The sequence below is a fragment of the Euleptes europaea genome, chromosome 18, assembly GCF_029931775.1.
Source record: "Euleptes europaea isolate rEulEur1 chromosome 18, rEulEur1.hap1, whole genome shotgun sequence".
NCBI classification, from domain to species: Eukaryota; Metazoa; Chordata; class Lepidosauria; order Squamata; family Sphaerodactylidae; genus Euleptes; species Euleptes europaea.
This window is the reverse complement of record NC_079329.1, coordinates 40,603,439-40,628,281: the sequence shown is the minus strand read 5'-3', so window position 1 is coordinate 40,628,281 and position 24,843 is coordinate 40,603,439. Positions and strand designations below refer to the sequence as shown.

The window sequence follows — 24,843 nt, the reverse complement described above, 5'->3', positions numbered from 1 at the left end:
ATCTCCAGGAGTTTCCCAACACGTTGTTGGCAACCCTGTCGCTGAGGCAAAGAAAGGCAGGTAGTGTGGCAACAGGTTTTTGTTTAGCACGTATACAGTTGTTCTGTTACTGCTGCTTGTGCCAAGCAGGGATAAAACTTCTCCAGCATTATTGAAGGTATCTTTTATGACCCAGTTTTCATGATGGATGTTGATAAGATCGTGGGATCAGTCAAGGCCACTCCTTGTACTCTGGATCTTTGCCCATCCTGGCTGCTAAAATCATGCAAGGACCACATCAACAATCCCTTCGTATCTATAATGATTCAGGGCACCTTTCCTCGGCCACTCAAAGAGGCAGTCATCCACCAAATATTTTAAAAATCCATCCCTACGGAAAAATGATGTCGCCAGCTATTGGCCAATGTCTAATTTGCCCTTTCTGGGCAAAGTGATTTGAGAGGGCAGTAGCAGAGCAGCTCCAAAGCTTGGATAACTCATGTGCTCTGGTTACAGGATAGAAACAGCCCTGCTAGTTTTAGTTGATGAGCTCTGGCTGAATGTATACTCACTGAATGTTGAGCTCAGTGTTGCTCCCACTGGATTTATCTGCAGCCTTTGATTCAGCGGACCATGCCATCTTGTTGAGGCACTTGGAGGCAGAAATAGGTATTGGGATCTGAGTTAAACTGGTTTGAATAATTCCTCATGGATCAGACTCTATAAGGGTTGCTGTTGGAGACCAGTTATTCGTATGGGAGCTAGCCTGTGGGTGCAATTCTATCCCCCATGTTTTTCAGTCTCTGCAAGAAGCTCTTAGGCCCAATCGTTTGTAGTTCTGAGGTTGGTTGTGATCAATATGCTGATGCTACCCTGCTCAATATATCCTTATCCAATTCTCATGGCTGCCTGGCTGCTGTGGTTAATTGAAAATAAACCCTGAAAAGACAGAGGTAATGCTGGTTGGGAAGGCGGAGATCTTGAAGGACATTGTGCTCCCCACTTTTGATGGAGTTCAGCTGACCTCTGCTGACTCAGTTAAGAGCCTTGGGGTTACTGCTGAAGAAGCAAGTTAACATAGCTGCAAAAAAAATGCTTTCTTCCAACTGAGTCTAGCCTGGAAGATGGCCTCTTATCTTGATCTGGCCACCTGGATCCATGCCATAGTAACATCAAGACAAGACCTCTCAAGATCAACACAGAGACTGCCGTTGGTGCAGAATGCCACCGTTCAGCTGTTACTGGGAGCTGGGTGGAGCATGTATATTATAACCATTCTTCAGCGACTGCATTGATTCCCCATCAGTTATCGGGCTCAATTTAAAGTATTTGTTATCACACGAAGCCCTTCATGGCTTTGGTCCCTCATATCTGCAGGACTACCTCTCCCCCTGTGCTCCGCCATGACAGCTTGACTCGTCTGAGCAAGGCCTTCTGCAGGTGTGAACCTGCAAATGGGCAAAAACACAACTGCCCATACATGTTCATTCTATGTTGTGGCCCTCACCCTATGGAATGGCCTGCAAGAGGAGGTCAGGAAGGCTCCCACTCTCCTGGCTTTCTGCAAACTTTACAAATCTGACTTATTCAAGAGGGCTCTTCTACACAGGCAGTGGGGTTGTGCTGTAAGAAAATAGTACAGAAAGGTAGTTGGGTGGTTTGGGTTTGTGATCTATACTACTATGTATAGCTCATGGTGCCTGGTGCTACTACTACTATGTGATTTTTGCATTGTTTAACACATTATGTTAACCCTTATGCTTTGCTTCAGTTGTATTTTCAGATTTCTAGTTGGTTCCAGATTTCTACCATACAAATCCTATTGCATTGTTTTATTGGATATACCATCCTGTTGATTTTATTGACTTATTCTATGTAATCCACCTTAAGTCCCAGTGAGAAAGGCGACTATTAAATAACATAATAATTAAAACTAAGTTTTCACATAAATGTATTAGCAGTTGGACCCCTCCTCCTCTTGAAGAGCTTCCTGGAGGCTTACTCATCCCGGGTCCGACTGGGTGCCCTCACTGACACTCTAAGACTGGCATCAGAGCAGGGCACTGCTCCCCCAAAATGGATGCCCCCTCAAGAGTGTTGGGAATCCATCTTGCTGTTTTCAAGCCTGGGCAGGAAGGGGTTGGAAGCTGACCTTTTCCCCCTGGCCTAAAGGTGTGCCTGGCTTAACAGTGGGGCTAGCTGTACCCCATTGTGTCACCTTAAAGTGATTTAATCAGCACAAGCAGACCATTACTCACAATATCTGCACCCAATCCTGTAATTCATTGGTACTTCAAATCAAATCTTTATTTCGATAAAAGATCAGCTGAGTAAAAATTAAAAAGTTAGGTTAAAATAATCATTGGCACTTAAGGAAATGGTCCAGGTATTAAGAACATAAGAAAGGCCCTGCTGGATCAGACCAAGGCCCATCAAGTCCAGCAGTCTGTTTACACAGTGGCCAACCAGGTGCCTCTAGGAAGCCACTAACAAGACGAGTGCAGCAGCACCATCCTGCCTGTGTTCCACCGCTGGATGGTGCTGCTGCACTCATCTTGTTCTCTAGGGATCACAGAACATTAACGAATCATTAAGCTCTCCCTTTTGTCCAAAACCCAGGAAAAGCAATCAATTCTTGGTTCTCTGGCTTTCCTGCTAGAATACCTCATACTGCCTCAGGGCCCATTTTAGGGAATAAAAACTAGTCCTTTGGCCCTCATAAGGTTTATGTGCCTTGGATTCATGCACTTGCCCCCAATTGCTTGTGGGTCTTATCTTGCTTCTGGGAGTCCTGGTCATTTTATTCCTCAGAGCTACTTTCATGAGTGTCCCTTTAAGACTGGTAAGTATCACAGTTCCCTAAACCCTATCCAACCTCCTCCCTTTTCTCTGGCTAGCTCTTGTATGTTTTGTGTGTGTATGTAACTCATTGATAATTAATCTATTTGCCTTTATTTTATTCTTAATAAAACTCGTTTCAATTATAACAACTGCCCTTCTCATTTAAGAGTACAATCCTGGTGTACACAGATCCTAGTTACCCCTCTCGCTCCAGCTAATTCCCCCAACTTACCCTGTTTGTCCAGGGTAACAGATGCACTCCAGAAAGTGATGGTTGATAGTTTCAACAATGCCAACTTATTTTACTTTCGCTAGCTCTTCATATTTGTGCTATGATCAGCTCATCCACACTTAATGTATGTTTGACACTTTGCTGTGAATATATTTCAGAAATCAAATCAAATCAGTTTCAGATTTTTTCCCCAGTGCACTTGAGAGTCAGCCTACTGAAATACTTTTCAGGTAAGGACAAGAGACAGTAACCAACGTACCCCATTATAATTTTAGCAGTACTTTTCCACACACTTAACATACTGGCACAACTGCCAGGTATATACTTAACCTGCACACTGCAGCTCCAACAACAGGCGTTGGCTATCTCATACATTTTAAATAATTTAAATAAAGTAATATACATAATACAGATGGAAGTATTACTGGTGAGTGGAAGGTCTCACCCAGGATTTAAAGCGTCACCCGTTCTGGATGGGGTTGCATTTCCCTTGAAGGATTGGGTCTGTAGTGTGGGGGTGCTCTTGGATTAAGACTGGTTAACCAGCCTTAAACTGGTTAAGCAGGTGGCATCTGGCCAGAAGTGTTTTTTACCAGCTTTGACTGCCTTTTACAGTTGTGGCCTTTCCTGGGCAGAAAACATCCGGCCAGTGTGCTTACATCTAGATTAGATTACTGCAATGCACTCTACATGGGGCTGCCCTTTAGAAGTCTTTGGAAACTTCAGTTGATGCAGAATGCTGCAGCCAGGATGTTGACTGGAGTGGTTCGTAGGGGGTGCTTAGCTTGTGCCTTGCTTGTTAAAGCTTGGTCTAGTCCCCTTTGCAGCACACACACTTATCTGCATCAGCACATCTGGTTATTTACATACCTTTCACTAAGTTCTTTTCAAGTTGACTTATTGCATCATTTTCCATGTGTCGTTCTAATCTCTATTAAGTACCCAAAAGGTCAACAAAAAAGAAATACAATCCAAGGCCAACGGTTATACAATCTAAAAATTATGTAAGTACAAAATATGTACATATTTATTTGGAGGATAACTTCTTCCAATTTCTATGCTTTTCGGAGCACAACTTAATTTGTAAAGGACTTAATTTTCTCTATTGCTGTGAGTTGAGATAGGGTAGTTGCAGTAATGGAAGAACAGAAGAAAAGCAACCCAACCGTTTTACTGCAACGTGGCCAACATAAAATCCTTCAAAGTAGTCTCGGAGGAATAAACAAAGGAGCGGAGTTTGTTTCCAATTCTTTATTTTGCACCAAATCGGGGAAGAAAAACACTTGACAAAAAGAGAAATAACATCTCACTATTAATATAGTGGAGAAATGTGTGGGTTTATTGCATTAGACTTTTGTTTGAATCGGCAGAACACAAAATCTGATAAAAACTCTCTCCAAAGTTATTAGCATTTTGTTTAAATTACTTTTTAAAAAAAACTCTACTGTGACAAATTGACCTATGAACAACCACAATGATGGCTACTTATAAACACTAGAAATGGCAGTTAACACCATATCACCACACAAATGCTATAAAATAAAGCAATTTACAAAGCACTTCCCAAGAGTCTTCTGCAAGCATTTGTTAGGCATATAGAATTTACACCACCACATTGCTGCCTGGCCAAGGAAACAACAGACAGAGCACTGCAAAGGTCTTCAAATGGTTTAAGCTTATGCTATTGAGTGCAAAAGATGGTGCAAGTTAGGGGGGAACTCGAGGGCCTGAGAGTCAAGCTCTGTAGCTGGACATGAAGTATTAGAAATGGTTCAGTTCTGCAGATTCACATGTTAGTACAGGCTCTTGGATACAAACTTTAAAATGCGCCATCACAGCATTTGCGCAAGTCTCTGGTAATCACACAAGGTCACCAGACTGGCTTTGTGCTAAGCCGAATTTTCTGGGGTCCATTCTAATAGTTTTGAATACAACCTCTCCCCTCAAAATGTTTATATATGGAATTCTATACAGGAGCTGGAGCACCAGAATTGTAAACTTATTACCAGTAGCATCTCCACAGTGTATGGAGGCCTGTGTTCTTTTGCAGTCAGACGCTGGTTAAGGAAAACGACCCTTGCCAATCTTACTCAAACAAGGAGAGAGAGCAGTGTGTGAACAAGGCCAGTGCTAAAGCATTCTTAAGATCCTGATATCCTTTGCCAACAGTCTGTTCTTGAGGAATGTGGTAACATCTCCCAGCAATACAGGCAGTGCAACTCAGAACAGGAATTCCCAAATGTCACCAATTTTGAATTTGGTTTGTTAATTGTTCAAAGTAATTAATCAAAGCATAGTTGCCATAAGGTTACTGAGATGTCCCAGCAATAAAGGTGCATCACACCACAGTTGGTATTGCCGACATCTTTCTTCTCAGACATCCTTAAGCACTGAAGGCCCACTTTTTTGTCATCTTTTAAAAATGGTACGTTTTGGGAGAGCAGGAGACCTGCAGGCAGCAGGCCCAGCACCTCTGGTTTTATCACCAGTTGGCATTTGTGATCTGGGCAAGTAGCTGAACTTTTCTACATTATCAGTAGGGATGTCCAGCATAAAAAGGGGCCATCCGAGAATGCCCAAGGTCAGTAGGTTCAAAAACCACAGCTGGTGGACATGTCCAACTGGCTGGCATCTGCCACACGAATTCTATGCTCTCACTTGGTGGCTAAGCCCGGCTCAGTTAGGAAGCATGTTCATGGCTACCATAGACAAGTTGACTTTGGCAACTGCTGGGGAAGCAGGAAGAGGACAGAACTGACCATCTTCATGTTGCTTCCGCCTGAGCTTTCAAGGAACTGATGTGCAAAGGGCCAGCCCAGCACTTACATCTTCTTTCAAAAACAGGAAGAGCCTGGCTGGGGTCATACAAGGTCACTGCAAATGCAAATATTTACTGTGGGTAGACAAGTAGCTTCTTATATCCCAGAGGTGGCGAGTCAAAACTTACGTACACAGAGCACAAATATTTTATAAGATTGGGAGAGTAAAAACTTAATTAGGATAGGGTGTGACGGTCACCTTTGTTGCTCAAGGGACTTTTAGCACTTGCTCTGTACAGCACTCGGCTTCCAAATGACCTACGTTCCTTCACCTGACTTCTATTTAGGAGGCACTGGGAAACTTAATGATCTCTTGTAGGCATATTTAATAAGAACAGCCACGACAGCAGGAGTAAGATTTTGGCTCTGAACAAGCAGTGCAACAGACAGCAACCTAAGTGAGGTGCAGAAAGCACGCACATTAGACAGCCAATCTCTGAATTTGCCTAGGAGGAGTTTATTCTAAAAGTCAGGCTGCCTCCCACGCTCACCTAGCCGGGTCACACTCCCATTAGTGGAATGCCAGCCCGTCCTTATCCAGGCCACATCCATCTCTGCTCCACAAAAAGGAAGAGGTCACTTGTTTTACTGGCCACGGGAACTGGCAGGGTCCATCTGATTCAGCTCTGACTGATCGAGCAGTTCAAAGTCATCTCCTTCAGCATCTGTGTCCAGCTCTGAGCTGGAGGTCCGGAGGAAGGCCCGGGCACTGTGCTGTTGTCTGTTGCCACTTGCAGTGCCCAACGGGGAGCTCCCAGACAAGGCCAGCTGGATCATCCCTCTGGTCATGAAGCCAGCTAAGTCATTTGTGAGGTTGTGTGTGGGTGGCATTGCCCCCAGGAGGAACCCTGAGGGCACTTCCTCTTTGTCAGAAGAGAGCCGGAGATCTTCCTGGCCCTGTGCACGGAAGGCAAGACTTGGAATGCCTATGCTGGTGTCATCCTCGTCATCTATTCCCGTCACCTCAGGGTTGATGGAAGGGAAGTCTGGGAGGTCCTGGGCAAAAGATTCCTCTGGGTCGCTATGGCCCTCGAAGTCTGAATAGGGACAGATAATTCAGCAGTTAGAGCCATGATCTGGTGGTTTAGCAGTATCAAATAGTATCATTCTTCTCAAACTACACTAAGTCCCCCAAGAAAGCCGTAACCTGGGCCAGCAAGGAAGACAGCTGTCTCCCCACCCCAGTCCCTCTTTAGAGTAGGAACACATCTCTGCCACGTGGTTTGAAATGGGAAAGTAGCAGCAACCTGATCACTCACGCCCTCTGCGCTGCTTACCCCTTTAGCTGCCCCCACCTCACCTTCTGACCCTTCAGTCAAGGGAGTTTGGCCTCGTGAGAGATTGAAAGTTCCATTCTCAGTACAGGACACTTCTGCATCTGAGTGTTCCGAATCGGAGATCGCCAACTCCTTGGCAACCACTGCATCATCCAGCTGGGAAGAGAGAAAGGTGACAAAGCTCTCAGAAAGTTATTTTGGGTCTCCAAATGGAAGTAACACAGTGAGAATAAGATCCCTGCACATTTTACTAAGTCAGTTAGAAGCAAAATCTGACCCAATTGGACTTGAACAGCTCCTAAGCAAATACAGCATCTCTCTGCAAAAAAGGGTCCCATCCAAAACCACATGGAATTTATTTTCTTTAAAAGGACCAGTAGACCCACCAGCCCTCGACTCATGAAAGGCAGAGCAAAACTGATGCACTCCCTTACCCTCAAATCCAGCAGCGTACACCCCCCCCCCCACTGTCACAAGAGACTCCTGCCACATCTTTCCAGCCAGGACAAAGTGCAAGCGGAAGGTGGGGGGCTGATTGTTCACCTTAGGACAGAAAGCAGCAAGCTCCTCTTCGCTGTCAGTCTCATCGCCAGCAGCAGGGGGCTTCCGCAACATCTGGTAACGCGCTGCAGTGAAAGCAGAGACCCAAGGGACAGTTACAGAGCGGAAAAAGCTCAGTTTGCCCTCAAGGAAGCCAAGCAGAAGAAAGAGGCTGGAGCCAAAGCCAGACCACTGAGAAAGGATTTGGGCACCAGAAGCTGCAGAGGGTAGGGAGAGCTACACCCACACCTGCAACACTGAGATCTATTTTGATAATAAATTATTACAGCTTGGGAAAGAATTCAGAGCTCCCTTCCCAGAAACATTGGTTAGGAAAGGAGGAATGGTCAGCAACTGCCACAAGCTTATTCATCCAAGCAGGCAATATGACCTCAGATGACCTGCCAGAAAATCACACGCTCAGTCTGCTAATATGCTTCAGAATACCAACCCTACAGCAGACTCACACTGCCTCTCCCTCTGCTTGGTCATCATATAACCACGAACACTGAAGTCCAACCGCTGCAGAGCTGGCTCTAGCTTGGTGTAGAGGCGCTGACCTAGATGGTGGTACACAGCAAGGGGCCACAGGAGGAAGGAAAGCACTAGAGAAGGAAGAAGAAGTAGACACATGAGGCTGCCTTATGCTAAATCAGACCACGGGGCTATCCAAGTCAGTACTGTCTCTTCTGATGGAAAGCAGCTCTCCTGGGCCTCACGACAACAGAGATCTTTCCCATCATCACCTCCTCCCTTAGCCTTCTAACTGAAGAAGCCAAGAAGGGGACCTGGAACCCTCTGCACACAAAGGGGATGCTCTTATCACTGAGCCATGTCCCTTCCCCAGCTGACAGATCAGAGGACTTCTACTCAATAAACACTTTAAAAAAGTGAGACACCAAGAAAGCATTTTGAGGCAGAAACGAATGTCCCACTGTGCAGTGCAACCCAAGTTATTTGGTCCTGGCTAAACCCAGCTGTCAACCCACAGCTCAATCCTCCTATGCATCCAAACGTCCTGCCCTATTGAGTGAAGGACACTCTGTGGCCCAGCGCTCCTCACAACCCACAGATACTCACTTGTTAGATAGGCAAGACAGACTCCGGGAATATACTGGCCCAAGACAGCCAAAAATGTGAGGACACTACATGCTAGAAGGCAGAACTGGAGAAACAAAACCCAAAGTCAAGTTTTCAGATATTATGGAAGGTAAGCAAAATGGCTTCTCTAGCCCAAAACTGTACAGACACTTTGGTTGTTGCTACCCATGACCAAGACCCAAACGAGGGCCTGTCACTTGAGAAGCCTCGGGGGGAATTCAAGTTCTGGCTGAGGGCAGCAGACCAGGCCAAACCCTCTCAACAGGCAGGTGGGACAAGAGCCTTCCACAAAGCAAGAGGGTGGCCATATGCTCCATCCGCCCCGGATTTAATTCCCTCACTTGTAATCCTCTAAAGCAGAGGTTCCCAAACTGTGGTCCAAGAGCACTTGGTGCTCCGCAAAGCATCTCCTAGTGCTCCGTGAAGAGATTGGAAAGAAAAATACTACTATCATTTGATTTAGTATATAGTTGCTAGGTGAAAATTAGTGCTCCGTTACAAATTTCTCTCCTGAAAAGTGCTCCATGACTCAAAAAGTTTGGGAAACTCTGCTCTAAAGCATCCCCACGCCTACCTGTGGCTTCAAGACTGCACAGGAACACTTCTAAGGGAAATCACAGGCTTACTGTGTGTTCCCCTGAACACACCCAGGGGAACAGAAAGACCTGCCACAGTCAGTTGTTCACTGTACCTTAACCCTCCCTCCTGCCCACTGCCTAACAAGGCTGTTTTTAGTTTTTTACCTTGCCTGGATTGTGCCTTTTGAAACTCAGCAAGCTCCTCACGAAGCTGTCACCTGTGACCCAGCCTTCTGCCAAATAGTGGCACAGTTCAGGAACGCTGAGCTGTTGGGGATGGACGTAGCCCCAGCTGCAGGGGTGAAAAAGAGGGGTACCTCACCATCCTAGTATGGCAGGGGGCTCCTGCAGTAATTCAAAGGAGTTCCCCTTATTTCACACATGCTTGTGTTTTACAGAGGGAGAAGGAAGGCTGAGATGGCCATGGACCAGGCCTGCCTCGGAGCCACTGGGACGGCAATCCACAGCTCCACTTCCTGTTCTACACTGGCTCCCTCTCACCTGGGCAACCTTAGGAGAAAGATGCCTTGCAGCTTGTCACTGCACTACAGGCTCACGCCTGCTTAATCCAAGTAGCTCTGCCAGTTCAAAGAGCCAAGACTTTTGCACAGAAAACTTACAGAAGGAAATGGGGGGAAAAAAACCATTTTCAGTGGGATACGAAGCAAAAAGTTGCCACTATCAAATGTACCAGGCGTTTGAAGGTGGCAGTTTAACTACAATTGAAGACTGTTCACTTTTAAAAGTGTGAAGGGGTGATTCATCTCAAGAGTTCAGCAGATTAAGTAAAAAGTGTAGATACATGTGCATGCAGAGAGTAAAGGCCTCAGATTTAATGGGTTTCCAGCCCAGTCCTAACAAATGTTTTACTCCGGAGCATGCTGAGGATTGCAACCATAGTTACAAAATATGAGGACAAGATGGTGGGCATCAACGTACGGGTGTAATGACACACCCCTCCAGTCCAGTTCTTGCCTGGCACTCCCTGCTAAGAAGATTTGAATTCACACAAAAAAAATACTGCTATGCAACATAAGCACAAACAACACAAGAGACAGAAAAGGGAACTGAATTAGTGTCTCATACCTCTCACTGTCTAATTCATCAGGTCTTGCCACTAGAACATTAAAAACACATCAGGATTAATTGCACGAAAATGACTGGGGAAATGCTTAGGTGCCTAATTACTTACTCAAATGCAAGACTGGTTTTTTTCCAGGTATCCCATCAAAAAGGAGGGGGACCTCTTAACTTTTCATAGAGCATACAGTTATGTCAATAAAATCTTTTTTTAAGGGGTGGGGTCATTTTACATTTAGGGCTGTCTTCCTTTTGAGTAAATACGGTAAACATCCAACAAATGTTAATCAACAAGTGTGTTAATGTGGTAGCAACCAAGGTCCTGCTTTCCTTCTGACTCGGCTGAACTCAAGTATGTATCTTATTCTGGGCCCTATACTCTTATATTCCCATGTGCAGGTTTCTCCTCCATATTTGTACCTGCCAATTCTATTATTCAGTATCCTAAATCTTGAAGGAGAGGGGAGGGCTAGTAGTCAATATTGAAGGTGGTTCAAATAATCATTTGATTATTTGAACTCTAAAAATGTGTTGCACACCTTCCCAGGGAGATGTGGACAGTTACCATACATCTACTCTAGATCTGTGCGCTCATGTGAATGTAAAGGTTTCACTCATCCCTTCAAAGTCCGTCATAAACGAGGCACACCCAGTGCTGCTTGCCAAAGCTGCCAAGAGAGGCTCACGGGAATGTCTGATATCTTCTGCTCTTCAAGTAAAAAATCACCAGTCTTTCAGGAGAAAACTAAGCAGTTTTTTTAGGTGAGGGACAGAGACATCCATGCACAGAAAATATTTATAGCACAATCCATGCACTGGAATGAATGGGCTTTGACTGAAGTAACTCTCCTTAGGATTGCACTGATAGTCTTCATCTGGCTAAACAATAATGACATGCCCGAGAACACACAGCAAGTTTCCCAGCTGGGTAGGAACTTGAAGTGTGGTTGGTAAGAAACCAAACTTCACTGAATCAACCTGGCTGTGAATTGAGAAGTGGTTAGACTCAAGCGATCGAGCAACATTGGGTGCCAAGCTGCAATTTGACCACTCCTCTTGAACTGAAAACTCCGTAAGAGCAGATTTTCCTCTTCCAAATAATTCATATGATGCATGCAATTTTAAAATTGCTTTCTGTACCCACTGTGAATACACCCTTCTGACCAATAAGCTACCACTGTATTTTTGGTTTAAATTCTTGTCTATGGCTACCTCAGTAACAAAACTATACTTCAACTTTGTTCATTTGATCTCATTATGTGCAGACTAATACATCTCTACACTTGGGTAAGAAGAATGCTCCTGTGACAACATTTCTACTGTCTAGGACTGGCCTTCTCTGGAGCCGGGACACCAAAACAGAACTTTATACAGCCTAGCAAAATCTCATGCTTATACAAAACTAAACTGGACACAGGTACTTAAAGTAGCGCCCAGGCAACAGCCCATCCATCTCAGAAGAGGTGAAGGAGTTGCCAGCCAAATGCAGATTCAGACTTTAGACCACTGGTCCTTCTGACAGTGGCAAACCTCAAACGGGTACTAGCAACAATGGATACTTATGGGTTAAAGTACTCCAGTTACTATGGTACATTTTGAACACAAACGTGTCAACATGCTTGGTTTCAGATCCCTGTAATCCTAGTCATAGTACTTTGCTTATTAGATGTCTCATCCTATTGAGAGCCACCTTGAGTTTCAGTGAGAAAGGTGGACTATAAACACAGCAAATAAACAAACCAACACTTGTCTGGCACAATAACTGGAGTAACTGAACCAATATATTCATACCACTTTTGAGATTCACCCCTCCCCTTTTCTTGGTATTTTCCCCTGCCTAAGCCTCCTTTGCCCTGACCTGGATGGCCCAGGCTAGCCTGATCTCGTCAGATCTCAGAAGCTAAGCAGGGTCAGCTTATTTGGATGGGAGACCACTAAGGAAGTCCAGGGTTGCTATACAGAGGAAGGCACTGGTGACCCACCTCTGTTAGTCTCTTGCCCTGAAAACCCCACAAGGGGTCGCCATAAGACAGCTGTGACTTCACACACACACACAAACACACACACTTCAGCCTAGGAAAGAGCCCTGCCTACAGGATTCCTGTCCAAAGCACTATTTGGATTAAGATCCTTGGTTTTAGTTTCAGCCCAATTACTGGGGAGAGGAAGGAAAGAAAGAAAGAAGAGTGGTTTGGAAACATGGGAAAAAGCTAGTACTCACCTTTTATCTCAGGCCAGATTTTATTCTTCCACTGATCAAAACACACTATTAGTATCAGGATGAAAGCAACCAAGAATACTAGATGGAGAGATGTCAGAGCAAAGAACCTGAGGAAAAATTGAAATGTTTTAGATTGCTAAAAAGAGACGGTTGATTTGCAGCTCTCACCCCTAGGCAGCATCTCAAATTGACTGACTGATTTGGTGGCAGTAATGGCATGGGAAGCGGACACTCCGTTGGGAGCAGAACACAGGAAAATCAGTGGCAACCGCGCCCCCTGCCCCACACACAGCCTCTGCCAGTCCTTTGTTCACGAATGAAGGCCTGGGAAGTCAGAGCAGCGCAGCTCCGCCAACCGGCAAGAGCTTCCCTGTCACTGAGATCGCTTTTGCATTTGCCACAAGCAAGAAATGATAGCGCTTTACGAGCTTCCCCTACAGCCCAAGAACCTCGCACAAACGAGGCACTTCTGCTCTTCTGTCCCAAGCTTCAGTCTGCCGAAATGGACTCCGGAGGCTGGCCTTATCCGGCCTCAGAGGCTAACTGTCCATATTGCCCCAAATCAGCCCGCCAATCCGCGGCTGAGGTGGACGCGAGGGGCGGATATCGCAGCACCGCTGGGCCGCGGCGGGGCTCTGGAAGAAGAGCGGAGCCCCCCCCCCCCGACAAGGCGTTCGCTCCCCCTGCGGCAGGAGCCCCTTCCGGGCCGCGGGGTGGAGCCCAGCCGCGGGGGCGGAGCCTGGCTGCCTGTCATCCCAACCCCCCCACCCCCCCCACTTAGAAAACGTCCTCCAGTCCCTCAGCCGTCTTGATTCGAAGCCAGCAGCAACTTGGGGGTCGGGGGGCCAAAGCGCCCGCCGGACCCTCCGGGCCTCAAGACCCCCCCCAACCCCCGCCCCGCCCGGCATGTGGCGCCGGAGGTCGGGGCCGAGGGCGGGCGGGAGCCCCTCCGCCCGGCCCGGCCCGGCCTGGCCCGGGGTCCGCCCCGCGACACGGAGGCGGGCGAGGCCGGCGCGACGCACCCGAAAGCGGCGTGTGCTGCGGCCCAGGCGAGCGCGCTGCGGGCCGGCCTCTCCCACACGAGCAGGGCCTGCAGGGCGCCCAGCGGCGGCTCGTAAGGCCCCAGGCGGCTCCTCAGGGCGGCGCTCAGCGCGCCCACAAGCCGCTCCCGCTCGCAGCACGGCGCCCGCCCAGGGGAGCCGCCGCTGTCGCTGCTGCCCGGCCGCGCCGCCGCCGCCGCCTCCGTCGCCTCCATCCTTCGCCCGCCCGGAGTCCCCGGGAGGGAGGGAGGGAGGGAGGCCGGCGAGGGGGAGGAGCCTGGCGCCCCGTCACCAACGGCCGCGCGCCGCCCATGGCCGCGCGCTGCCCGCAGGGGCCATCTTGCCGTACGGCACTCGCCTGCGCACGCGCACCAGCGCCTCTCCGCCGCTGGGCCGGCGCGCATGCGGGTTGCCGTCGGAAGCGGGCTGCGCTGTGGCGGCGGCGGGAGAGGGCGAGCGAGGCGGGTGGCTGCCTGCCTGCCTGCCTGCCTGCCGGGGAAGGGAGCGGCTCTGGGCCCGCGGCCGCCCCGTCGCCATGCCCAGGGAGATCATCACCTTGCAGCTGGGCCAGTGCGGCAACCAGAGTGAGTGAGTGGGGGGTGGGTGGGCCGGGGGGGGCGGGGGGCGCTTGGCCCAGCCGAGCCCCAGACCTCCCCCTCCCCCTCGGCCCGACTGACGGGCCGCCCGGCCTCTGCCTCCCTCCCTCCCTCCGCCCCGCCTGCAGTCGGCTTCGAGTTCTGGAAGCAGCTGTGCGCCGAGCACGGCATCAGCCCCGAGGGCATCGTGGAGGAGTTCGCCACGGAAGGCACCGACCGCAAGGACGTCTTCTTCTACCAGGTAGGGCGGAGACCTCCGGCCCGCCCCTTGCCGGCTGCTTCCCCCCCAACCCCCACCCCCCGCCTGCCTTCCTGCTTTCGAGGGAGCCAGGGTGGAGAGGCGCGCTTCTTCCTTCCCTCGCGTTCCCCGTACAACAACCCTGCGAAGTAGGTCAGGCCACTGGCCCCAGGTAGAAGCACCAAGCTTCAGGTCAGAGGCTGGACTCGAACCTGGGCCTCGTGGGTCCTAGCCTAAGACTTCAGCGCAGGAGTTGCACCTTAAAGGCTCCCTGCCTTCTCCATCCAAGCAGCGAGGCTTTCTGTCCCGCGACTCCACCTTCTTCCTGGGGGAGGTCAGCCTGGCTTCGCTTTGTGCGGGTTGGGTGGGGGGGGAGAGAAATGCTCCAGCCAGCATCAAGGCTTCGTTGTGTGCTGGAATCAACAAATGAACCTCTTCGGGAACAGAGAGCTGTTTTGCAGGCCATGGTGTGAAACAAGGCACATCTGTGCAGGGGAGGGGGTTTTCTTCTCTGGAACCCTGTTCCTCGAGAGACTTGCCTGGCATTCTTGTTTATTTAGTAAAACATCCCCTGGGTTCAAGGTGGCTGACAATAGTGGTTGAAACGCCTTCCTTGCTACCATCGCTGGCCCCGCATACTCCTACAAGCGGGCTTTATGACACCCTCCTTCTGTTTCACCCCGAGTCTTCCACCAATGTCGCTCTAGTCATCTTGCCCTCTGCTTCATGTTGCGCAGCTCCCTGGAAAACCAAGGAGCCGGGGGCCTCACGGAGTGTGGGCGAGAGTGCCCAGGGTCAACTCCGCCCGTGGCTTAAGTCAGCCCATTCGTTGTTCCATGCAGCTGCAAGGGCCTCCGCAGAGTTACTGGAGAGGCTCTCAAAAAAACCCAGAGCTGCCTGGAAGCCAACAGGACCCGTTAATTTCTGAGGGCGGACCCTCTAAATTGGTCCCCTGCCTCTGAAGGGAGGAGGAAGCAAGCACAACTGCACCAAGGGCTGTGCCTCCAGCTCCCTGATCAGATCACCAGCAAGCTGCTTGGTGCAAAAAAGAAGATCCCGCGAACGTCCTTTTCTGTTGCAATCTGAGGCAGACCCATGCTTGTCATGGCGGCCACGAAGTCCTGCGCCTGACTTGGCAAGGCGGCCTCAGCATGGCTGTAGAAATCCCTAAGGACAGTCGCCCTTGAGGTTCTCTGCACCAAGCGCCACGCCACCTCCTTCAGCCCAGCCAGAGACCCTGCCGGTAAGCTAGGCGGACGGTTCACCAGCACGATCCCTGGTCGGTCCCTGGTTCCCAGGACAAGATGCAATCAAAGCCAGCCTCTTACTGCTCCGGGTTCCTAGTGATGGGAAAATACAAAAAGGGAAATGCTGCGCCACCCCTCATCTTCCCATTCATGGTTGCGAAGGACGTTATACGTAGCCAGTGTGATCTGTGTCAAGGTGACCACATCCGAGTCATCCAGCCAGGTTTCACTCAAGCAAGCCCAGTGTATCGGTTCCTCGCGCTACCGGTCACATATTGTGGAGATCTTATTCTTCACAGGCTTGGCCTTGCTCAACATTGTCAAAGTGTAACCAACTGAGCCTCCGAGCCCACATTTTGAGCGATGGGGTGGAGGTTCGACATGCAGCAAGTGCCATTACATCTCTCGGCACCTAACACTCCTCCCAAAATCTTCCCAAGATTTGCACCAAGGTGCAAGCCAAGGTGGAACAGCACACGTGCCAGAAGCCAGTCATGTCCAAGTTCCCTACCCCTGACGCTCAGGGCCACCACTGGCAATAGATCCAACATGGGGTTCTGCCAGCCCCCAGAGTTCCCTGCCAGAGGGACGCCCCCCCCCCCCCAGCACCACCCTCGACAGGAGGGCTGCATTATGAAGGCCGAAGGGGCCGGCTGCTAGCAAAGCTGAGTCCACGTGCAGGCTTCTCCAGGGGCTGTCTCTGTCATCCTGAGGCACCTCAGGATCCGTCCCGCATGCACCATCTCTTCCCCCTGGCCTCTCCTTGACCAAGTGCAGCAGGTGGCAACGGGAGGGTGGGAGGCCAAGGTGAACGTTGTCTCCTTTCTCCCCTGAACTGCCGGGACAGGGTCAGGCACTCCGCTTGCTCAGCAGGAGGGCTGCATTATGAAGGCCGGCTGTTACGGCTGTTGCTCAGGTGCCAGGCCTAGCCCACCCACCACTCCCAAACATAGAGTTCTAGCTGCTTCGTAGGAGGCAGGCTAGGGCCTTGCTGGGCTCTCTGGGAACTTGGTCTTTTACCCTTCTTCTCCCTCCTAACATGGGTGTGTGTGCAAATTTCAGGTAACGGTGCTCAGCAGCCCAAACCATCTCTGGCCCTGGTGGCTAGAGCTGTCCCCTCCTCCCTCACTGGGAGAAAGGCAGCTCAGTGGAGGATGTTCTTGGCCCAACTGAAGGCCCTTAGACATGGCAGCAAGAGTTAAGTTCCTCCCTGCTCTCTAATGCTGAGGAAGGCCTGTGTGGCAAGGAGGGCACACCAGTAGGGCTGCTGCCACTGAAACTGGCACAAGACTTTAGTAGCGCCAAAAGGCAGGAGCTCCATTGCTACTCTGGACTAGCTCGTTTTCTGCAGGGGCAAGCCTTTTGTTTTCCATTTAACAGGCAGATGATGAGCACTATATCCCACGAGCTGTTCTCCTGGACCTGGAGCCACGAGTCATTCATTCCATCCTGAACTCCCCATATGCAAAGCTGTACAACCCAGAGAACATCTACCTGTCTGAGCATGGTGGTGGGGCTGGGAACAACTGGGCCAGTGGCTTTTCCCAGGTGAGAACAAACATGCCTCTGCTCCTCACGTGTCAACCCTGAGGAAATAGGTGTGTCCCGCCCCCGCCCCCCCAGAAATATAGCCTGGAACACTTAGTGGGTTTAAAAACTTTGCTCAAATGAAAGTTGTGACTTTAAAAATGCCTGTTTTCTAAGAACCAATTGAATTAAAATGTTCACAGTTGAATTCAACTGTGATTATGGGCTGCCTCTCTGAATATGTGTTGTAGGGTGAAAAGATCCATGAAGATATCTTTGACATTATAGACCGAGAAGCTGATGGCAGTGACAGTTTAGAGGTAAGGAAAATGATGCGAAGCCAGGGGGCCAAGGGGCCGTCTTCGGGGAGAGGTGGCCTTGAGAGCTCTCCAGATTTGCAAAATGGCTACCTTAGATTTTACAGGTCAGGCTAGTTGTTGGAAACAACATTTCCTTTGTTGTTGGAATTCTTCCATCTCATTTCTGACATTTGGCTTTTGTAGATCTGGAAGGCTCTCTCTTGATACTTGTTCCAGAATAATATAGTAGGCCTTCCTGTTGTTTCGTGGGTGTGTGTATGCCCGTGCACACTCTCAACAAGAGAATCCTCTTCAAATATGTCACTGGAAATGTAACTTGGATACTCTTTCCACCAAATTACATTTTAAAAATCCCAATCATCTTGTCCTTCCTCTAAAGAGCTTAAGGCTGCGTTTGTGGGTTTGGCAGTCAGCTGCTGGTGAGGCTGGGTTCTGTTTAAGCCCCTGCTAGCATTGCATCCCCATCCCCCCCCCCAGTGACCTCACTCTTAAATCACGGGTTTGTGGGATCCACTATGGTTCAGGCAACATAGTTGTGATTTGTAAGTGTGGTGAGTCTCTTGGGGCTTTTGCAGGGCGGATGGTGTTATGCACAGAATCATGGCAAGGTGGCTTTGGTGTCCGCTAGCGTTTGGCCTGAGTGCTGTGACGGGCATCGAGGGCTGTCCCCCAAGCTTTCCATCATGCCCATTCTTCCTCCTCCAGGGCTTTGTGCTGTGCCATTCCATCGCAGGTGGGACTGGATCAGGCTTAGGCTCTTATCTGCTTGAGAGATTGAATGACAGGTAAGTGATGGCATCATACACGCCCTTTGGCACAACTGCCGTGGATGAAGTGAGGTGGGCTGTTTGGGGAAGCCAGCAGGCAGGCATTCAAGATGCATGGAACTTACTCAAAGTTCTTCACCCAGAGACCGCTGTAGGCCAGCCTCATATTTCTGGCACTGGCAGCAGAGAAGAAACTAAAACCGTTAGGTCTACTGCCTCATGAGGACACTTCTTCAATCACAGGGGAGCCCAGTTGGAGGGGGAAACTGATATTTGGTGAAAATGAAGTTCAAACACTTACTATTAGTACTATGAGTGATCTTACCCTTTGGGTTAATAATACATTCCCTGAATGCAGTAGACTAATATTTTCATTGTGAAGCCGTTGCTGGGAACGGAGGCAACCTCAGGGGAAACCTTGGCCTCTGGGCCTTCTTTGTTCGCCCTCCAGGGCTTCTGGTTGGCTGCTATGTGACCCAGGATGCTAGACTCTGTCCGGTCTGATCCAGCAGGGCTTTTCTGATGTCCTTTGTTCCCTGCATTTTCCCCAGGAGCTTTGGGCTTAGCCCAGCCATAACCTATGGCTACCCCTCAAGTTTGCTGCATGTGCCAGTGGTCTCCAAGGAGCAGTCTTGTGCTGTACAGGGTTGGGCGCAAGCCACCTGCTCTCAGGAGTTGTCATGGAGCTGAGTCTGGGAGCAGGTAGATTAGAATGCAGAACTTTCCAGGTTCAGGTTCTTTCTGCTGAAAGAAAGGAGCCCTCTGGCAATGAGCAGCTGCTCCCATCTACCAGGGGGACGGAACTTCCCGTGAAGCGTCACACCCTCCATTTGTTCTGCCTTCACTGAGGCCACACTCCCAGGCGTAGAAGCTATTGTCTTTTTCAGTTAAATAAGGATAAGATACTGCCCCCTTCCTCTTCCGGTGTAGCCAGGCAGATTTTTGGAGACTTTTAAATTTTCTCTCTGGGAATTCTCTGTCTTTTTGGCACTATGCCTGATACTAAGCAGCACAGACTTGCCCCATAACCCTGTAATAGGGCCACAACCTGGTGCTTGGAACCTCCTGCCTATTATAACCAGCTGAAGCCCAAGTCCTCTTGGCTTCTTGTACCTCATATGGAGCCTTCTGGGGTTCAGCACTACTCAGCACCTGTTTGCTGCCCAGCCTCCATCAGTGCAGAGGTGGACCGGCTTCAGTGGCCCACCTCAAAGGAGCAGCTGTGTTGGGAAGCCAGACACTGTTAGAAGAACTGAGCTATTAGCAAACTTCAGCAGCCTCCAGCAGTGGAGAGCCATCAGGAGCCAGACTAGGCTCAGTGAGGTGGAAGAAGCCCTTGGCCTATCAGCCCTGTCTTTAACACCTCACTCAAGATTTATGGAGCCTGTCCAAGGTATTGGGATCCCTGAAAGCCTGTACGGATCGTGTTCCCCAAGCGAAGTTTTCTTCAACACCTCTTCAGTAGCTCCTGCTCTGTTTGAGAAAAAACTTGCATCCGGACAGCAGGTGATGGTATCTGTTGCTTCATCCTTGAGATGGCGAACCTCTCCGCCTCACTTTAAGGTTGCATTCTCCCCACCCACCCCGGCAGATCTCTTGCCACAAATGCCAGCCCCCCCCCCCCCCGGAGCCCGTTACACATGTTGGTCAGGCAGAAAGCGCTTTTGCAGCATTCAAGTGATTTCACCCATGAGGGTTTGTTCTTCAATGAAGCAGGACATGGCAAAAACCCCTTTGGGGCTGGGGGGCCTCTGTCCTTTCTACTTAAGGGTGGGTTGTTGGGTTTTCTCCTCTTAGACTAAGTTGGAACTTTGGAGGCTTTTTTTTGTGGGGAGGGGAGTCACAGGTTATGCTTTTTCACAACTGAATTCTTTCAAAACTGAGGTGCGGGGGACTCTTTCCCCCCTCAAGCCCTGGAAATGCTGAAATATCTACAAGTTCTGCCTCTTTTGATGGATGGGAAGAGTCACCATCCCTGGTCAACTCCTCTCTTTGAGCCAGAAGGACCTTCATAATAATCCCTGTGCTTTGTTTTACCTAATGTACCACCACCACCCCATCCATTCTCCTGACTTTCGCTGCGGGGAGGGGTCTTCATGACATACTAAGCAGGATCCCATATTTCTGATGCAGAGGTCTTTGTTCTTCCTCAAGTTCTGAAGGGAGTGGAATAGTATCCTTGAGATTCGCCACCATCTTCAGTTCAAGTGAGGGTCCTTTTTCTGATACGTTGTCAAACCCCCGGCCCGTTGTCAAACCCCCGGCCTCTCTGTGCTGGGTCTTCCGCAGGACTCCAGAACTCTCGATGCACCTTTGAATTCATGGACCAGTTCTGAGGCAAGCCAGGGCAGTTCCTAGTCACCTAACATTGCGCGTTGGCCTCCAGTAGCGCCAAAGCATGGAAAGCAAGTCCCTGGAAACAGCAAGTGGAAGTGTGATGTGAATCCCACTTTATTGGATCACTGTTGACAAGGTCCAACTCCAACAGGTACCCCAAGAAACTGGTGCAGACGTATTCGGTCTTCCCCAACCAAGACGAGATGAGTGATGTGGTGGTGCAGCCATACAACTCTCTCTTGACACTCAAACGGCTGACCCAGAACGCTGATTGTGTGGTAAGGGTTGCTGCCTCTGGAATCTGTCTACAAGCAGAGGTTTCTCCCCCTTCTTTTTTTCTTTGCTTTTTTTTTCTGTCAAAGAGAAATGGCCTATGTTTCCTGAGCAGAAGGGTGGAAGAAAATGCCTGTGCTTCAGACTCACGGGCAGGCATGCATCCAGACTGCTTCCTGGCTAAGGGGGAATTTATTTCTCGGGGTTTCTTGGGACATGTGGCAGCGCCCTTTGGAGTGGCACATCCTGCCCAGGGCCCTCATTTGTAATTTGCTGTTCTGCCGTGGCTGCAGAGAATACAGGTGGTTCTGAAAGAACTGGGACAATGAATGCAGCCTGAAGCCCATGCTTGTTTAGCCCCTCCCCAGTTTGCTACCCAGGATTTCCTCTTTGACAGGTGGTTCTAGACAACACTGCTCTGAATCGCATCGCCACTGACAGACTACACATCCAGAACCCCACTTTCTCCCAGATCAACCAGCTGGTGAGCAGGGGTGTGGTGGGCTGCAAACAGGGCAGGAATCTGTGGCCTCTGCATCTTCCCAGGAAGGAAGGGGGGTGGGGGGGCTTTCAGAAGGGGGGCTTCACATTGTTTGGCTGCAACTTGTGACCAAGTCTGTGACTGCAGCCTCGGGGGAGGGGGTGTGCACGCCTCTTGCCCTGACTCTTGCCTTGCTTCTTTGCTAGGTCTCCACCATTATGTCTGCCAGCACGACCACCTTGCGTTATCCCGGCTACATGAATAACGATCTGATTGGGCTCATTGCCTCCCTCATCCCTACCCCCAGGTTGCACTTCCTGATCACAGGGTACACGCCCCTCACCACGGACCAGGCTGTGAGTGTTTATCCTTCTCTGCTGCCAGGCCCGGCCCCAGGAGTGGCCGCCAGCATGGGCTGGTGGTACCACAGAGGGGCTGGGGTGATGCTTGGCTGCGGGGTCACTTTGGGCCAGCTCTCTCAGCCATGGCTGCTTCATGGAGTTCTCGTGAGGATGAATCACCTTTGATGCCTTGAGCCTCGGGCAGGAGGGAACAGAGGCAGGCAGGGAATCCAGTGGGCTGTATTGGGTGCCATCGTTTTCTCAGTCCTCTTCATCCTGGCTGGCATGCTCTTCCTGAAAAGAGCGTCCCCAGGACCACATGCCAGAAGTGGGGCGCGTCTGCTGGTCAACGTGCAGCCAGATGTGTTGTCACGTGTCCAGAAAGAGAAACAAAGGTCCTTCCCGAGCCTTTCGGCTGCGTGCCCAGCCTACTAAACACCATTATCTTCTCTCCCTTATTATCCCTTGCCACAAGAAGCCGGACAAGATACCGAGGGGCAGATCACAAAGGCTGACTAACCGGAAGCGGGTATCAGATGCATGCCGCGTGTTGTTTGGGTCTGCCCCCTCCAACTGCCTTTTTAATTTCTTCTTTATCCTGACCTGCAAACTGGCGTTTGCCTCACCATGCCAGGCAGTCTGTGTCAGTTTTTCTTGTTCTGCCTGTTTCTACCTACTCTATCCTTCAGGGGGGAAAACAAAACTGGCCCAGATCTCTTAAAAGGGATACGTGATACCTGAATGGGGAGGCAGAAGGTCATGTCTCGTTTAGCCTTTCTAGTAGCTTGGGAAGCTGCAGTGGTTTCATTGAAGTGCTTTGGCCTGTTGTGCCTTGAAAGAGCCCTCTGGGGAGGCTTTCCTAAAACAAATAACCCCGACTGTGTGTGCCACGGGGCATCTGTGCCACCCAGCAAGTACTTGTGCTGCCATCTTGTTGCCCACAGGTGGCCAGTGTGCGCAAAACCACCGTCCTTGATGTCATGCGGAGACTTCTGCAACCCAAGAATGTCATGGTCTCCATGGGGCGTGATCGACAGACAAACCACTGCTACATTGCTATCCTCAACATAATCCAGGGGGAAGTGGACCCCACCCAGGTTAGTAGATGGGATGAAGGTCAGGCAAACCAGGTTGACGACCTGGGGGGCTTTTGCGCCATTCAGTACGAGCTCTTAGTTACCTGTGGAATGTTTCAAAGTTGTTCTTGGCATCTTGAATGAACCTCTCTGCTTGGTCCTGCTTCCTAAGAAAAAGTAACTTGACTACAGAGCTTCCAACCTGAATGGCTCTTTGTAGCCATCTCCACACACATGCAAACTGTCTGTCATCAGGTCCATAAGAGCTTGCAGCGGATTCGGGAACGGAAGCTGGCCAATTTCATCCCTTGGGGCCCAGCCAGCATCCAAGTGGCGCTTTCCAGGAAGTCTCCGTACTTACCTTCAGCTCACAGGGTCAGTGGTCTGATGATGGCCAATCACACCAACATTTCCTCGGTGAGTCTGGGCAAGAACTGGGGAGGGGGGGTGTCTTTGTACAGTCCTGTGGTTTTGCAGTTCGGGACTCAGTTTCAGTTTGGCACTAACAATATTTCTGAAGGGCAACGTGAATTAGGGATTGCTGGCCATACCAGGTTTCCACCTCACAGGGTAGCTGTGGACTGAAGTGTTCTGCAGCATCCTTGTTGCAGTAAATGGCATCTCTCACTCTGCCTCTTGCCCGTGTGCCCCTTCCTTTTGCCCAGCTCTTTGAACGCACCTGCCATCAGTATGACAAACTCCGCAAGCGTGAAGCCTTCCTGGAGCAATTCCGCAAGGAAGACATATTCAAAGAGAACTTTGATGAACTTGATGACTCCCGCAAGGTTGTCCAGGAGCTGATTGACGAATACCACGCTGCCACTCGGCCTGACTACATCTCCTGGGGCACGCAAGAGCAGTGAGCAGGCTTTGTGGGTTCTCTGGCTGGAGGCCTGAATCTCTCTCTCTTGGAAGCATCAAGCCCCATGTATACAGCCACCTTCATTTCTGTGACCCGGGTTGGGGGGGCAGGGCTCTCAAGAGCCCCCAGGTCAGTGAAAGTGCGTGTGACTGTGGGGCTCATCTTCCCATCCTGCCTCCTGTTCCCTTGAAGAATCAGGCATTGTGCGTGTCTTGAAAGGCCTGGTAAAAAACATATATTTTATATAGTTGGACTCACTGGGTCTAGTAAGATTTTTTCCTGTTTGTTCCCTCTACTTCTCTCACAAATGTGGTTCATTAAATGTTTTCCTTCCTGCAAAAGTTTTTATTTGAACAAACAATTTCCTGATGGATTTGGGCACCCCTGTAGACAAGTGAAACACCTGTCTATTTAAAACAACAAACCCAAGCCTGTATTTCTGCATCAGATGTCACTGGGCATTTTGCACTGCTCTCTGTCTCTGAGACAGTAAACATGTTTCCGCTACACATGGGCCAATGTGGGCGAGGGGATACTAGAACAGAAAGAGACTCAGGCTAGTGGGCAAAGCCATAAACAGCAGCTCTACAGGGGTGACGCTCCCTAGTGGGATCTGGGTAGCTTTTCTGCCTGGGAGGAGATCCCTTCTGATTAACTGTGTGTGTGCATGCAGACTGATTCTGTGCATGGTGGGAGGAAGTTAGTAAACCTATAGCAGTCTACACATAATTGCTGGAAAGTGTCCAGTCAGCCAGGATGGTGTCATATTCTTCTGTGCTCCAACCAAGATCAGCCACTGAGCAAACACTACCCATGTTTATTGTTTTACAAGAGGGATGCCACCATATTGGGCAGGTTCCACCTCCGGTTCCTCTTGGGGGTGGATCCAGGCTCTAGGGTGCTGGATGCATAAATAAGGTGCCCGTGCAAAAAGCTGCCAGCAGCTCTGCCAGGAACAAGTGCACTGGATCTACTGAATGCACACAGGAAAGTGTACAACTATTAATGTTTTTGCATGAAGTTAGAGAACCCCTCTCCCCATCCACCACAAATGAGACGACAGGCACAGC

At 49.9% G+C, this 24,843-nt stretch overlaps 2 protein-coding genes across 2 annotated transcripts; one reads left to right on the top strand and one right to left on the bottom strand.

Annotated features, from left to right (window-relative positions):
- Nucleotides 1–6,409: 6,409 nt before the first annotated feature.
- On the bottom strand, nucleotides 6,410–13,923 carry RETREG3 (reticulophagy regulator family member 3). Its single transcript, XM_056864730.1, has 9 exons — nucleotides 13,691–13,923; nucleotides 12,669–12,775; nucleotides 10,454–10,484; nucleotides 9,533–9,659; nucleotides 8,769–8,853; nucleotides 8,156–8,293; nucleotides 7,692–7,774; nucleotides 7,172–7,304; nucleotides 6,410–6,908 (listed from the first exon to the last, which is right to left on the bottom strand). Exons 1-9 carry the CDS (start codon nucleotides 13,921–13,923, stop codon nucleotides 6,457–6,459), a joined length of 1,389 nt encoding a protein of 462 aa, XP_056720708.1. The 3' UTR covers nucleotides 6,410–6,456.
- A 313-nt stretch (nucleotides 13,924–14,236) lies between these two features.
- On the top strand, nucleotides 14,237–23,780 carry TUBG1 (tubulin gamma 1). Its single transcript, XM_056863158.1, has 11 exons — nucleotides 14,237–14,292; nucleotides 14,433–14,545; nucleotides 17,170–17,337; nucleotides 17,568–17,636; nucleotides 18,342–18,421; nucleotides 20,892–21,018; nucleotides 21,411–21,497; nucleotides 21,701–21,850; nucleotides 22,780–22,932; nucleotides 23,167–23,328; nucleotides 23,577–23,780. Exons 1-11 carry the CDS (start codon nucleotides 14,244–14,246, stop codon nucleotides 23,772–23,774), a joined length of 1,356 nt encoding a protein of 451 aa, XP_056719136.1. The 5' UTR covers nucleotides 14,237–14,243; the 3' UTR covers nucleotides 23,775–23,780.
- Nucleotides 23,781–24,843: the final 1,063 nt, after the last annotated feature.

What these genes read in the sequence shown, in the direction of transcription:
- RETREG3 (XM_056864730.1), bottom strand. Translation starts at nt 13,923, where the DNA reads ATGGAGGCGACGGAGGCGGCGGCGGCGGCGCGGCCGGGCAGCAGCGAC. An exon ending in CTGTCTTGCCTATCTAACAA is followed by an intron (nt 8,294 to 8,768) that starts GTGAGTATCTGT and finishes TTCCTTCTCTAG; the next exon opens with TGCTTTCCTTCCTCCTGTGG. An exon ending in CTTGACTGAAGGGTCAGAAG is followed by an intron (nt 6,909 to 7,171) that starts GTGAGGTGGGGG and finishes GTCCCTATTCAG; the next exon opens with ACTTCGAGGGCCATAGCGAC.
- TUBG1 (XM_056863158.1), top strand. Translation starts at nt 14,244, where the DNA reads ATGCCCAGGGAGATCATCACCTTGCAGCTGGGCCAGTGCGGCAACCAG. An exon ending in ATGGCAGTGACAGTTTAGAG is followed by an intron (nt 17,637 to 18,341) that starts GTAAGGAAAATG and finishes TTCCTCCTCCAG; the next exon opens with GGCTTTGTGCTGTGCCATTC. An exon ending in TCTCCCAGATCAACCAGCTG is followed by an intron (nt 21,498 to 21,700) that starts GTGAGCAGGGGT and finishes CTTCTTTGCTAG; the next exon opens with GTCTCCACCATTATGTCTGC.